Source organism: Thamnophis sirtalis, unplaced genomic scaffold (genome assembly GCF_051295495.1).
Source record: "Thamnophis sirtalis isolate CommonGarterSnake01/CBP01778 unplaced genomic scaffold, rThaSir2_p1.2 scaffold_1, whole genome shotgun sequence".
NCBI classification, from domain to species: domain Eukaryota; kingdom Metazoa; phylum Chordata; class Lepidosauria; order Squamata; family Natricidae; genus Thamnophis; species Thamnophis sirtalis.
The window spans coordinates 20,187,356-20,203,263 of NW_028261381.1; the positions used below are offsets into that span (position 1 = coordinate 20,187,356).

General features: G+C 36.8%; 1 protein-coding gene across 9 annotated transcripts in view; it reads right to left on the bottom strand.

The window, feature by feature from the left end:
* Window positions 1–4,464: 4,464 nt before the first annotated feature.
* Window positions 4,465–15,908, bottom strand: part of OSBPL6 (oxysterol binding protein like 6) — an 86,936-nt gene continuing 75,492 nt past the window's right edge. For 7 of the 9 annotated variants that reach the window (XM_087708488.1, XM_087708480.1, XM_087708525.1 and 4 more), the window contains 2 exons: window positions 15,265–15,387; window positions 12,073–12,181 (listed from right to left, as the gene is read on the bottom strand). In XM_087708488.1, the coding sequence (XP_087564614.1) occupies window positions 12,073–12,181; window positions 15,265–15,387 (232 nt within the window). Of the gene's footprint in view, window positions 6,673–12,072; window positions 12,182–12,504; window positions 14,715–15,264; window positions 15,388–15,908 lie in introns of those variants that run through there. The other 2 variants (XM_087708501.1, XM_087708517.1) reach the window with 2 other exon arrangements.

The window sequence follows — 15,908 nt, forward strand, 5'->3', positions numbered from 1 at the left end:
CAGCTCTGCAGCGTTTGATGAATCGCAATCCTCAGTACCAAAATAGTGATTAGTCTGCAAGCAGCTGTTCCCCAAAAGCAGCCTCAAATCCGTTGCCTTCTTTCTCAAATATCGTTTTGTACAGGGATAGGAAAGGCTGGCTTGAGGCAAACCTGCAGAAGAGTGCAATGTGTGTTGAGGGAAGGAGTTTGTTCCTTAAGAATGCCATGCATTGCCATGCATTGGGACCAGGAAATCCAGCTCATTTTTCTCCCTTATTTATTTTTTGAAGCGTTGCCGTGTTTTCCTGAAAATAAGACAGGGTCTTATTTTGTTTTGACCCCCCCAAAATAAGCACTTGGCCTTATTTTTAGGGAGGTCTTATTTTTGAGGTGCAGGAGGCGGCAAGCATGTGACCATGCTTGGTCACCTCATGGCTACTGCTGTGTTGCAATATTTTCGGTGATGGGTTGGGGGGGGGGCTTGTTTTAGCGCATGTGATTAGCTTATTAACCGGGAGGTCTTATTTTCAGGGAAGGTAATATTTTGCCTTGTCAAAATGACTAGCTATTTCACAGTGAAACCACAAAAAAACATAAACCATAACTTCATAGTAGTTTAAACTTGAAAACCAACTCTGAATAAATCAACTCATTTCTTTAAAAAAACAGATTGACATCCATATCCATAAAACAACCCGGCATGCAATAATTCAGTCCTTCCAAGCCCAGTGAAACAAAACATCCCAGGGTTTGCCTGAAGTAGTGTTGTTGTGATCCTGCAGACTCCATTAGAAGACAAATCACCAACCAAGGCCTGCATCCATTATCATTCCCCAGTGCCCCATAACAGGCAGATGGGGACACCAACTGGCCTGCTGTGACTTCAGTCAGTGGACTTTCTATTATGCCAAACCACCACCTGTACAGCCAAATTCAAACATCCAGCACTCCTCCAATGTGACTCCAGAAAATACACTCCCATACAATCAGGGGAAGGGAAACTTCCCTATCCTTTGGTTTGTATATGATGAACTCGCGGAACCATTAAGTAGTCACAGGCAAGCCCTTCACTGCTATTATGACAGGTCATAGTCCGAGAAAGACTATAGATTAGCACATCAATGACCTTGGAGGGGAAAATATGACCATTAGTAGAAAGTGAGGTCAATCCAGAAAAATAAAGTGTGACAAAGAGACTGATGACTTGACAGTCTTTGGTATAAAGGAGGGAAAAGGAAACACTGTCAGACTTCCAACTTTTTGTTATCCCAGTACAGTCTACTACAGCAACCATTTTAGTATTTCTTGTGGCTTTCCTGAACTGGCCTACCTTGAAGGATTGACATAAAGAGTTGTAGCTTTTCTCTTCCCAGGCTGCAGTTTCTTCAAGCAGCTGATATCTTTCACTGGAGCTGTGGAGCAGTAGTGCCAAATAAGCCCCTTACTGAAGTTATTAAGATTCCCATCTGATTCTACATGCAGTTCTGTCTGCATGGCGGTACTTGAGAGACCGCCTCCTGCCAATTACCTCCCTAAGACCGATTAGATCCCACAGATTAGGCCTCCTCCGAATTCCATCTGCCAGCCAGTGCCGCCTGGCAAACCCCCGGGGGAGGGCCTTCTCTGTGGCTGCTCCGGCCCTCTGGAACGATCTCCCCGTGGAGATCCGGACCCTCACCACCCTCCAGGCTTTCCGCAAAGCCACGAAGACCTGGTTGTTCCAGCAGGCCTGGGGCTGATGGATTTCCAGCCCCACTTGAAATGTTGTGACTGTTGTTGTTTTTTAATCTGTTTGTCTTTTGTCTTATTTGTACCCCCTTCCCACCTTTGGTTGTTAGCCGCCTCGAGTCCCTCAGGAGTGGGGCGGCATACAAATTAAATAAACATTCCAAACATGGCAGCAGATAAGTTGTAATGTGTTATAATGACAAAGGAGGTAATAATAATGTGCATCAACTGGAATTAAGACGTCCAATTTTTCACATTGATAGTGTCTTTCCATTTCCAGCATTCCCTCTTCCAGCCCTTCCCTCAATTCACATGGTCTGCCTTCCACTTTCTACACTTTGCTTTCTTTTGTACCTGTCAGTTGATGTTCCACACTATTAAGTTTCACCAGATTTCCCAATTCTCTGCTTTTCCATTCTGTTTGATGCACAAACACTTGTTCTACAATCACATCTCTATTCCTCAACTCCTCAGGAACTGCCAGGATGAAAAACATCCATACCAAAAAACCTTAAGATCCCTCCAAAATGCCAAATATAAATCACTAGCTTGTAAAAATTGCCCAGCAGTGATAATATTTACCAAACTATCATGTTGAGCATCATTCATCTATTCACTCGTACACTTCATTATATGCATTATATGCGTAATGGCAGTTTTGCCTTACAGCAAATACTTGGGATAATGTACACTAGCCTAAACCACACAATCAATTTCTATGACTAAGAGTGGACCTGAATTCAAGTCTCCAGTACAGGTTTAACATCCTAAATAATACATCCCACTGTATTATTGTCTTGGATGTCAATTGAGCTTTAAATGTGTCCATTGAAATAATAAAAGTGATTTTAAAGGTTTGCAGTGATGGAGAATGGACATGCCTCCTATTATACAGTTAGAGCAGCACACTAGATTACAATCATGTTACACTGAGAAAAGAGCAATTGTGAATTATGACTTAAAGATATATTCTACTGGATGTAATGAAAAATTGCCGACTTTTAAAAAAATAATTGCATATTTCAGTAGCCAGGAGCACGGCTTCTGATCTCTGCAGACTTAACTCCCTTGGAGTTACTTATGTAGGCTGGCATTTCTTTTAAGACTTCATGTCTCATGAACTACAAAACACTCCAACTTTTGTAGCAAAGGCTGAATTTTAGTGTCTTCATGAAAATACTTACAGCTGGGACCTCAAAAACTTGTTTTTCTAATATCTAAAGCTTCAAAGAAATGACTATTATAATTGTACATAATAGCCATTATATATTTACTTTTTTGTGTTTAAATTTCTTCTCAATTGTGGCCTTTTAAAACTTGTGTTTGAAGATTAATTTCACAGAAATGATAAAATTTGTTATTACTGTTCTTTTTTCATTAGATGTATCAGTCTTTAATAAATCATTTTAAATGATATAAGTTGTTTTTAATGTTTGAGAAAAATACTCTATTTCCTAAATATGTTCAATCAATAATTCAAGTAGAACCATAATTTACATTAAATGTGCCTTGTTTAATACTAGATATGAATGCAGCCTATAAGCAACTGTATTTTTTTTTATTTGTTGGGATTTTCAAAGTATTAATTGGTAGAATTCAATACAATCAATGTCAGCATAATACAGTAGTATGTCTCATTGAGTTTGTAAGTCACAAATATGTGCCATATCAACCATATTGAACATAAATGAATATTTTCTAGTGTGAAAGAAATAGGTGCCCATAATAGGAGCCGAGGTGGCGCAGTGGTTAAATGCAGCACTGCAGGCTACTTCAGCTGACTGCAGTTCAGCAGTTCGGCTGTTCAAATCTCACCGGCTCAGGGTTGACTCAGCCTTCCATCCTTCCGAGGTGGGTAAAATGAGGACCCAGACTGTGGGGGCAATATGCTGACTCTGTAAACCGCTTAGAGAGGGCTGAAAGCCCTATGAAGCGGTATATAAGTCTAACTGCTATTGCTATTGCTATAAAGTCAGTGGTGGGTTCCGAATCCCATTCCATACCGGTACGGTTGGAATGGACCCAGCGTCACCCACATGGACACATGCACACATGCGTACAGTGCACGCATGCGTCATACCTGCCTGTGATGCCTCTGCAATGCTCCAGCTGCTCAGCGGAGTGTCACACAGGTGCCATATGCGCCATGCGCGTGCCCGTAACCACCAAAGGCTAAAGGACAGGTAAGGAGCTTGGACCATGCTTAGCCCCATTAGCCATATTTTTAATCAACCGCCTGGTTGAATTCTTTGCAGCATCCTAGGTTAAATAAACATAGGTTCTAAAATCCCAGCTGTGTTATTTCCTTTGATCAAGTTAAAGCCAGCCAAGAAACTTAATTTGCCTTGTGTGAAAATCACTGATCTATAAATCACTGGTTATCCACATGCTTCAGCATACATTTATATATTTCAAAGTTTGTCCCCAGCTTCCAAAGAACTGATTACTGTATGTTCCCAAACACATTTAATATAAATATAGATTTTACAATAGCAGAAAGAAACATGGTGATTTTTTTGATACTATACTAATATATACGCTGTCTTTTGTGCAGTTAAAAACTAATGGTAATCCTCTATTTTTTTAAAACCTACAATGCTGTAAGAATGTACAAAATATTGTTCTTGTGGCTTCCATTCTTACATTACATTATTGGGCTCTGAAGAGGTACAACTTTTGTGTGGAACACGTCTAGAACCAAAACATTATATTCAGTAATTCCCAAGTATTTCTGAGGAATTAGCAAGCAGGCTGGTCTATTAGAAACAATGGTCTTTTTATTCAATGGCATTTTTTATAAAGGTATACATGAGTTTTCATATTCAAGGCTGAGGATAAAGACCGCAGAGTTTTGCAAAATGATCCTGTGCAAGTATCACAATGTTCAATCTTCATATTTAGCTTTAACATTGGGTAGTGGGATAAAGACAATATTGAGTTTGGGTTGCTCAAAATAAGATTCAAATCTCTGTTCACTCAGGGTTCATGGCAGAAGTTTGGAATCACTGCGATCTTGACAATGTAAGATTGCAGTCAAATTGCAACACTTAAAAAAAATATTTCCGAAACATCAAAGTGCCTTAAAAGTGCTGTGTGTTTATGGAGGCCAGTTTTCATACAAATGGTACATTCCTCTGCATGACTTCTGAAGAGGCACACTTCTGATTAGTTGATAGTATATCATAGTGAGTCAAAGAAGGAAGTGGCAAAAAGTATATTTTGTCTTAGGAAATACTTCTGAAAATGAATAGTGGGGTTGTTGATACTTCAGTCCCTAAGCATTCTTCCTAATGTCAATCACTTTAAATTAGGCTACACAAGACAACAGAGCAAAGCCATGGTTTTATGACACTAGGGTGGTGTAATTAAGATCTAATTCCACTGCTTTCAAGGTTTGCAACATTTCTAATTGAGATTTACTGCTGCTGGTTCCAACTGGAGTCTTATTACAATTCGCCACGGCCAACTTGCTGTAGAATAACTCATCACAGCTAACTCATTGCAGGAGGAGAGTTACACTAATAGCAAAGAAATGGTGGAATGGAATCATTAAAGAATGAAAAAGGAGGCACAGAATGAAATGTCAATGACAAAAAATAACTTTTTTATTTATTTCAAATAATTGAATAGCTAAATTGTCCCACAGTGAGCTGTCCTGTGGCGAGTTGGCCGTGATGAGTTGTCCCGCGGCAAATTGGCTACAAGTTGGCTATGGCGGGGTTGTCCTATTTCACTCTAGATGTGCTAGACCAGAATATTCTTCTCTTGCACCAACATTATGCAGCTTGGATGGTTCTAGCTAGAGACAATTTAAGGGAGACTGATAATCTACTGGATTAGGCTTTTTATCTTTAAGGGAAGAAAAGCAATTGATAAATTGTTTCAGAATACTGCTTCTTATTTGAATTCATATAATTTCAAAAAATATATGTAGCTCAATATTGTCTTTTAAAAATCCTGACAAATAAGGTAAGTCACAAAAAGAACTTTACAATATATATTATTTTATAGGGGAGCAATTTTTTTGTTAATTTGGATGAAAACTTAACAATCCTGGGCATGTACACAAGTCACGTTCTGTTGAAATAAATAGGAAAACACTCATAATACATTGCATTAAAATTATTACATATTACAGAATTCCCGGTTGCAAAATTGGCACCATTCCATTCTCAGAAACACAGGGATGGCTGAGAGGAAATTTTACTGAAATCTAATAGGGTCGACTTGGTAGATAGAATGTGGTTATTGTTCACTCTAATTATATGTAGCATTAGCCCAGAACCAAAGTTCTTTTGGGCAACCACAATAATTATTTATGAGCTGTGAAATACTTGGGAAGCCTGCAAAACTTCATTTGATTTGATCAAAGACTTCACGTAAGTGTCTGTCCAAATCCTGACTTTCCCCCCCTACTGAACTCCCATTTTGGAACTCTTATTTCTAAAGAGAGAAAAGCAGAGAAGTAACAATAGTTAATAATGATAGTTCTGTGATAATTATTCAAGTATGTTTTGAGCCAATGTGCCCAAGTCTACATTCAGCCAATGCCGAGACTGCATGCTAAGACTCAGCAGTGCATAGCAGAGATAGGGAGGGGACCGATTCCTGTTATACAACTGGCCTCTCGGTCTGCTTCTGGACTCTAAAAAGCCTTGTTCTTATCTGTTCCCAATCTACAGAATTTCCCAAATTTGCCATTATAACATGGATACTTTCAGAGGAATCACTGATTGGGATGGCCAAGAGGGGAGATTGAGAGGAAAGAAGGCTTGCAAAAAGCAAAGCGTATAAGATAAGTCAGAATGGGCACTTGATTGTGACATAGTTTGATGAAGAAACTTCCAATGAATAAGGAGTATTTTAAATTGGAAGCATATCACATAAATTAGATGTTCTTGAGATTTTCCTGAAGCTTGTTTGAAAGAGAAGGTCAGGTTAGAGAAGAGCTCCATTTTTCAATCTGGAAATTTAATAAAGAAAAATTTCCATCACATGAGTTCAATCCTTTGCAGAAATTCACATTCATCTTCTTAATTCTATAATTTTCATTTTTAAATGCATATTTTATCTGATTTAAATGAACTCCAGGTAGCAGGGTTTTTTTTTCTTTTGGGAAGTATTTCTTTTTAAGTTTTTTTTTCCTGAAAAATTTACCTATTACCCCCAACTATCATATTTTATAGGTTTAGATGAAATAAAATGAAATGTCTGCAGATGTGTGATGAATGAATCAACTAGTGTAGCAAGTATGCTCATGCTGTTAGCATGAATTTATGGTAGGACTATACTGTCAATTATATCTAAATATGATATACTTGCTTCAGATTTAATTTAGAACCTTATGAAAGCATATCTTAAAATAAATGCTACAGTGAAATGATTTCAAGAATACCCTGATTTTTAAGAAAATAATTCAAACTAGAGATCTGGGCAGGTTTCTTTCCCCCCAAAGTGGTTTACTCTTATATCTCAGTGTCCTGCGTTGAAAAATAAGAGAACCGCTAAAGCAATCTTGCAAGACAATTTGCAAGATTTACAAGGCAGTCTCTAGATTAGAGTTTTGTCTTGCACAGAATAATATGAATATGCTTGGAATAAACCTGGGTTTTGTTGCATTTGTGGTATCTCTGGGTCAAAATGGGCCCAAACTTCCTAGCCTTGCTTTCATCATTAGCAGGGAATATTTCACATCTAAAACTGGTAACCTAATTTACATTTTAGCTATCTTACTAAAAATGTAGTGTGAAATCTTTGCTTGACCAAATCCATCATGGGCAGTAGAGATGAGTATTGGGGACACAATTATTAGAATGCAGTACTGCAGGCTACTCCTCTGCTGATTATCAGCAGGTTGGCAGTTTGATTCTCACTCGCTCAAGGTTAACTCAGCCTTCCATCCTTCCAAGGTCAATAAAATGAGGACCCAAATTGTTGGGGGCAATATGCTGACTCTGTAAACTACTTAAGAGAGATTTGTAAAGCACTGTGAAGCAATATATAAGTCTAATTGCTATTGCTATGAACCCAATTAGTGTTTATTATGGCATATGAAAGAGAGCAAATGATAAAGAGCATTAATTAACAAATAAAATAATTGTTTTATGTCTCTGAAAGGTCTTATAGAGCAAATATTACGGAAGGGAGAGAGGGATTTGTCCGGTGCAACTTATAGTGAGAAAAATACTGTAGTTTGATCTTAGAGAATGGAATTGATAAAGACATGTATGGAAGTGAAAATGTTTAATTATGAAGGAAAGAGCTACAATGTTAATTAGATATTGATGCTATCTAGTTTGTTGATTCATATGAATATAGGAATGCATAACCTGGAGAGAATTGCATCAGGAATGAGTTTTGAGATAAAATGTGCAATATTCTGAAAAATTCAATCTGAGGGAGAGGAGAATACTGTTAAAAGGTATCAGTGAACAAAAGAAGAAAAGAGTACAGAAAAAATGAGTAGGCCAAATGGAAAATGAATAAAAAGCATAACTGGTGAGCTCTTATTCTTCACACATTAAAGTAGTGTTCACTTGATTTTAAAAAAATGAAAAACTGAATTATTGAAGGTGATATAAAGTGATATAAAGTTCAGAAGTTAAATGCCAAATCATTAACAGTAGTGCAACAAGTAGATCTTAAGAAAAAAAACAGACATGGAAGAAATGAAAAAAACTAGAATAATTACAGGTAGACAAAATGTACAGATAAAAGTGAAAACAAATAAATATCTCAATAATCCAAAAAGAGAGTAGACTTGAGGAAAAAAGAATGTGTAAGCTAACTTAAAACAATTAGAAAAAATATTTTACAAATGCCACTGAAGCTTGTGGACATATACTAAAGGAAAGTACTATAGTATTAAAAATGAATGAAGTCAAAAGTCTGTGAATGAGCAATGCACAGGCAAGAGAATCATGACGAGGAAAATATATAACGTACATGTAAAATAAAAGTTGCAAAAATGCAGTCATAGACAGCAAGAAGCTGTTTAAATAAGCGCAGGAAAGAAAATGCAGGGCAATTAGGATGGAAACAAATACCGTAACTGTTAAATATCTGCAGAATGAATTAGGACTGCTAGGCAGTGATTTCTAGAGAACGAATGAAGAGCGAACTATAAAACAAACATATGAAGGAAAAGTAAATGGATTCAGATGAAGTGGATAATGAAGTGGTTGAATGAGCTAATGAAACCCTCAAGAACTTATAAGTTAGAAGATTTAGAACCAAAGGCAACCTCTGAAGTGAAGTATCAGTGTGTTTGAAGCAAGAATGGTTTGCAAGGATAGAAAAGTACAGAGTTATAGTGAATTTTATGGGTGTAAATGTAGGTATCTTCATATATGCTCCTAATCTTATGTCTCGTGCTTTGCTTACTAATTCTTATTCTTTTTTCACATTTTGCATTCACCTGAAAGGAAATGTCTTGGACATATAGACGAATTACAATTGCCCCAAAGGAGAATGGCTGTAGTCCCATAGATTGGAGCCAAGGTGGCGCAGTGGTTAAATGCGGCACTGTAGGCTACTTCAGCTGACTGCAGTTCTGCAGTTCGGCTGTTCAAATCTCACCGGCTCAGGGTTGACTCAGCCTTCCATTCTTCCGAGGTGGGTAAAATAAGGACCCGGATTGTTGTTGGGGGCAATATGCTGACTCTGTAAACCGCTTAGAGAGGGCTGAAAACCCTATGAAGCGGTATATAAGTCTAACTGCTATTGCTATTGCTATTTAAATCAAACTTGTTGCACAAATACAAGTAAGCATTTGAAGTTTAGCCAGTTTAATGGCTGGGTTCATAGAACAGGTGGTTAGCTAAATGGACTGATTATCTAGGTGTGTACAATATAGAGACGCATTTTGATCCGGTGGGTTAAGGCACCAAGCTAGAAAGCAGGAGACTGCAAGTTCTAGTCCCGCCTTAGCCATAAAGCCAGCTGGGTGACCTTCAGCCAATTACTTTCAGGTCAGTCAGTCACAGGGTTGCTTGTGGGGAAGAATAGGAGGAGGAAGGTATGTGGGATATTTTCACTGCCTTGAGTTATTTGTAAAAATAATAAAGGTGGGATAGAAGTAAATAATAAATAAATAAATAAATATGTTATAAACTAACCAAATGGCCTGCCTTCAAATAACATGCTAGTCAAGCTTAAAACTAATAAACTTTAGTATGTTATTTGGGGAGAAGCATGTTAGGACAAAGTTAGCTTGATTTATAATTGACCCTGGTAAGCACCTGTTCTCAACATTTTACTAAATCATAATATTTGTTAATATTTAAAACTTTTTAATTAATAATTCTGGCTTTGAAGAGACAGTAACAAATTCCTGGAGGTTACTGAAGACTGAATGTAAAAGACGGAATGGTAAGGCATTTTTTCTTCCTATTTTTACCAAGATGGACTAAACTATACCTTATAAGGATTACTACGTTAACAAAATCCCCAATGTGACAGTGGCATGCTGACAACTCCTATTGTATAAGGCCCATGTAAGAGTCCGTGCATATGTTATCCTGTGCATTCTAATCCTTCTTCAATTTGAATGAAATGTACATATCAGCAAACAAAACATTCTCCTTCTGTACTTCAGAGGCTCGTACAAGAGTACCGTGCATATTTTAAGCCTTGGTCAAATACAAGTGCTCCCAAGTTACAACTGATATTTAGAGCAAAATCACAGCCAGATAATAAATGTCTAGCTAATATGGTGCATCCCCACTGGAAGTAACTTCAGGAAGTTAAGGCCCTATTTTTAAACAGGCTGTCCCTTATACAGGTGTGCTTATTGAGCAGAAATGGACATGGGGAAAATCAGATGAGTAATACATAGAATGCATAATCAAATACAGTTAGTTTGCTTTCGGGAAATCATAGCCACCTCTGTGCCTTTACAGAAAAGCAATAAAATACACTCAGTAAAATACAGTTATGTGCCATGAATATACAGAAATGTTATTTTTGAATTATATACAAGAAAATCTTTTCTATTGCCAGTGTCCAAGGTATTAATAAATTAAATCACTGGACATAAATGATAGACAAGTTTCTATTAAAAAGCATTAAGATTTTTACCTTATATATTGATTTTAGCAAAGCATGGTAACCAACTAGACTTAATTTTGAGGGCAACATCATCCAGGCTCTTTCCACATATACATCACAATGTGCTACATAATAGCCATTTAGGTCATTTTTTCATCCAAAAATATAATTGCTTTATGAAAAAGCAATAAAATATAATTTTGCATAAAAATGATATTAGCAAGATTCAACTGAGAAAGTAGTGCATGTATCACATTACTTCTCCCAACAATTTCCAAAGAGGTGAGAACAAAAATATATAATGTACATAAGAAAGCATGAATACATAGGTTATCAGGATCATTATATCCCTGCAGGATGCTTTTCTAATTTAAAGGATGTGCTTAGCATTCATGCACAGTTTTAGGGAATTTTAATTCTAAAAAGAATTATGAAAAGAAGGAAGTATGAGAAGTCATGAAAAGAGAGGGTATATTTATCACAGCATTAGGCATTGAGAATATGAACTTAGATTAATTTCTCAAGATCATTACAAAATTAGTCAGTTTCCTTTTAACCTGCCTATATAGAACCACAACCTGCAAAGATAAAACATTCCTAGATCATCCTTTTACTTTACAATTACAGTTCATTTTCCATAAATAATACATTTTATCCCTTATTTAAAATACGAACCAAAATCCCGGTGGTTTTTAAAAATCTGCCCTTGAGAAATGACAAATAAATACATATTTTAAAATAACAACGTACAACTTGACATTGTTTTTAAGGCATGAAAAATGGCATATGAATGGGGAGAGCTTCTAGAAAAGCATTATGTTGTTTTTTATATAGCCAGTCCAAGCACAACACATGAAAAAAACAAAAAACTGATTCTTGAAATGAACAAGTGTTCTAATGTGAATCAAGATTCAATAACTACATGTGTAGACATTCTAGAACTTAGTTATAACAAGATTTGTTTTATTGTTGAACTCTTTGTGTCTATTTAAAGCACCAGATACTCTACAAAGCATCTTTGGCCAAATCAGTACATGCTTCTTTTATGCTGCACTTCCAGTATCTCAATAAATAAAGGGGCTGTGGGCATTTTCCTCCCTTCTTTTCAATTTTATGATCACAGAAATGTTCAAAGTCTGGGCTAATGCACTTTTGGAAGTCTATTATAAATTGAATGTAAAAGCAAAGGAAGGTTTCCTGCAGACCCACAAATCACCATCAGCTATAAGAAACATGTTGTGCATAGTGGTTTCTTTCTTTGTTTGTTTTTTTCTATTTTAAAAGAGTTATATGCTGCTAGATCTACATTCTCAGTTTACCAGAGTTCGAGTGTTTCTACTTTACTAAAGCCAGGATCCTTTCGGAGTTCCCAATAGGTGTCATTAGAAACCCATGCTTCTCTCTGATTGCCTTCAATAACTTTTCTGCAAAATTAAAAGAGTTATTGGTTAAAATAAATTCAAAAATATTCTTTAAGAGAATAGAAACACACTTCAATTTTTATTTACTTGTTGAGGAAATCTTCTGAAAAATGAAATTGCAATAAAATAATACATTTTATTTAATCATAAATAAACAACCAGCAAATAAAAGAAGAAAATCACAATTAATTAGGATTAAAAAAGAAAGAAATAATTGTTTTAAAATATCTAAGAAGGATTAGAAGAGATATTATGGTGTACTGTACAAACTGTAGAATGATACTTAGCTGTGGTCAAAGATGTCAAATCACATTGACCTAATAATAACAAGATAAAACAAGTCAGAATGAATAGGATATTTAGTAAAGAATGGAGATAATAATTCTTGGTGTGTGTCTGGGTATCATGCTCCAGCATTTCAATTATTTCTCCACCATGTAGGCACATCTCTGTTCAAAAGGGATATTTCAGCATGTCCCTTCAGTAATCGCTATTGTGCGGGCACTAAATTTAGCCAGGGATGAATTTAAATTTGGGAATCATTATGCAAGTAAGGTATTTGGCTGATTGAAGAAGATATGTGGAGTGGCTCAAGAAGCTGTTTCTAGATAGAACTGATAAATCACCCTACAACTCTAAATCAATGGCCCATTGTTTGAGATCAGTTAATGTACAATCATTTTAAGTAGGTCGGCTTTACTGTGAAGCACACATTTTGGCATACAATGAGCTACTTGAAAAAGAATCAAAAACTTGGTTTGAAATCTTTCAAGACAAAGGAATGCCCTTTAAGGGCCCAACTAAACTCCAAAAAGTTGCTGAGCTTGGATGTGAACTGAAGAGATTTTAATCACTGCTGATAGATACGGAGATACTTTTGAGAAATAAAAAAAGTATAAAGTCAAAGCAGATTTCTGTGTATTTAGGATAACATAATTGGTGTGAAATTGATGGTTGCCTGTAGCATGGAAAATAATCCCCAGATATTTAAGACCTTTATTTAGCTGCCAGACATGTGTGCCTTAGCAAAAACCATGACCTTGATTTTGGAGTAATTAATTTCTAGCTGTTCTTCTTAAAAGTGCCCACCAAGTATATAACATGCCTATTTCAGGACAATCTGTGTCTGAGTTCTTGTTTTCTTGCAGTTGTTTCATTATCCAAACTAGGTAACATCATCAGTGGCCCTTAGACAATCTATGTCTAAGTAAACAGTGCAGCAGCATCTGCATATAAAAGAAATGTGTCTATTTCCCAATTTTGACAGATCAAGAGATGGGCTATTCAATGTGTCTGTAAGAGAGTTAATGAGTGGCTTTCTCCGAAGCCTGTCTGCTCATCAGCCAATATATTCTCAGTTACAATCCAATCCAGGAGCTTGTTGTTACAAGTGCTAGCATATAATTTACTGATTGGCTAATGGGCCAATAACCTCTTTTTTTTTTTTTTGTAGATTGAAGTCACCAAAGGTAGGCCCCAATCATCAGAGACCTTAGCATATTTATCAATGTAAGGTGACTAGGAAAGCCAAAATGGGTACCCACCAATCTAAACTGTTTTGAATGTCTTCCACTAAAATGAACTCATATACTGGAGCTTTATTCAATTTCAGATGTTTTATAATCTCAGTTTTATAATCTCAGAGCAGGGGTGGGATTGAAACATTTTAGCAACTGTTTCTCTGCTCAGTTGCCGCGTGGGCATAGCCTACTCGGCATCCTGCACCACGGCGGGGGGAGGGTATTTGCCAACCCCAGGCTCCAGAGGCGTTTCTTGAGCCTCTGCGAGGGCAAAAACGCCCCCTCTGGCCTTCAGAAGCCCTCCAGAGGGCGGAAACAGGCCTGTTTCTGGACTTATGGGAGGCCCATTTTTCACCCTCCCAGAGCCTCCGCGTGGGCCCTGCACTTACCTGGCATGATGAACAGGCCGCCTGGAGACTCCTGGGAGGGGCCAGCCAGTCCTTCCAACTACCAGTTCGATGAACCAGATGTAAAATTAGAATTTGGTTCGCCCGAACAGGTCCGAACAAGCTGAATCCCACCCCTAACTCAGAGCCTCACAGGAAGGTGGGGAGAATCTTACACTCAACTAATTCAGTTTCTTCAGCCAATTTCTCTATTTCTCCATTTGATGATAATAGGAATTAGCACTCTTCTAACCAACCCTGATTTGTTAACAAATGCCATCCAGCCAAGAACAACTGATTTCCTGATTTAAAGAATATAAAAATGATCCTCTTTGTTATTGAACCCATGATGAGTTGCTGCTCTGCTGCTCTTCAAGAGGAAATACAAACATTATATTATTATATGCCTATAATAACAGGCATATATATAGGCAAAGAAGAAATAGGCTTTAAGAGAGTCTTGGAATCAACTCTCATTATAAGACTTCAGCTCTATCTGGAAATGCATAATTCTTTAATCTGCTTCCTCTAATTTACAAATTTTGTCTTTTATACCTGCTTCAGTCTGGGAACACCACTTCATATTGTTGTATACACAGAAGGAATTACTCCATCCGAAGAGGGATTAGACTATAAATAAAATAATTATTTGGCAGAGAAGGAGAAAAGAGATTGAATTTTACTCTTAGGTATTTGGCAGATTTTTGTTTTTCTAAGTTTACAAGGTTACATAAAAGAGAGGAACTGCACATACACTTAATTTCTTGGACAATTCTCTTTATCTAGCTAGGGGAAATTTTATGAAAGATAGCGCATGCATAAAACACCAATCTGAAGATCAAACATTAATGTTAGATCTCTGAATTTCAAAAATAATAATAACTACATATTACAAATAAAACTGATTTCTCATTATCTAAGTCAAGATTCACAAAAATCATCATCTTTGATTCAAATTTATCTGAGGAATAAGACTCTATGCTACAACCAACCTATGTTTTGACACATTTCTGAAAATAATTTAATTGTACAATAAGGAACATGCAGATGTTACATAATGTAAGACAATTTCTAATGCTAAAAACATTATTATTATTTTTGTTAATATCGTTACACCATTATATATATACCAACCCCAGTCTGTTTGTACAAAAATCACACAGAGAGAGTGAGTACTTACTTAAAAAATTTAGGTATATGTTCCATATTGTTTTCCTCTAAATAACGTCTCCGGCATCTCTGGAGTTCTTCAATTCTTTGTTTTTCGGCTGCTGCTGCTTCTAAATGTCCATCTTCCAAATGCCTATAGTTAAGAATTAGTCTTTCAGTAGATATATACCAACCTTTAAAAAACGTAACTACAAAATTCAGAAATCTCAAAGTTCAAGAAGCACCCGTCAGACCTGGAAGTCATCTTTTACATTGGGCCTTCAGACCTGCCACATTTTCTACTGTGGGAAAATGGGAGGGGCAATTATACAGAGTGTGGGTGATATGTAGCCATCACAACATTTTGTTCTCAGAGTCAAGGTCACCTTGCCCCTGACCTGTGACCTCCCAGGTGACTGGAAGGCATCTCCAGTTTTGGATGGTGCCTGATTGGATTATGTGACGTATATGTGGGTGCTGGGCACGGACTTGAATTTTAATTTGGGTGGGGAAATCCTGGAAACTTTCAGATTCGGGTTTTCCTAGATGTGCCCAATATGGCAACTCTAATAAAATGGAACTTTGAGGAAACTCAAGCCTCAGAGTCTTCTTTCGTTGGGGGTGTTATTTGGAACCCTGACCTAAATCATGTTCTATATTATGCAGGTTAGATAA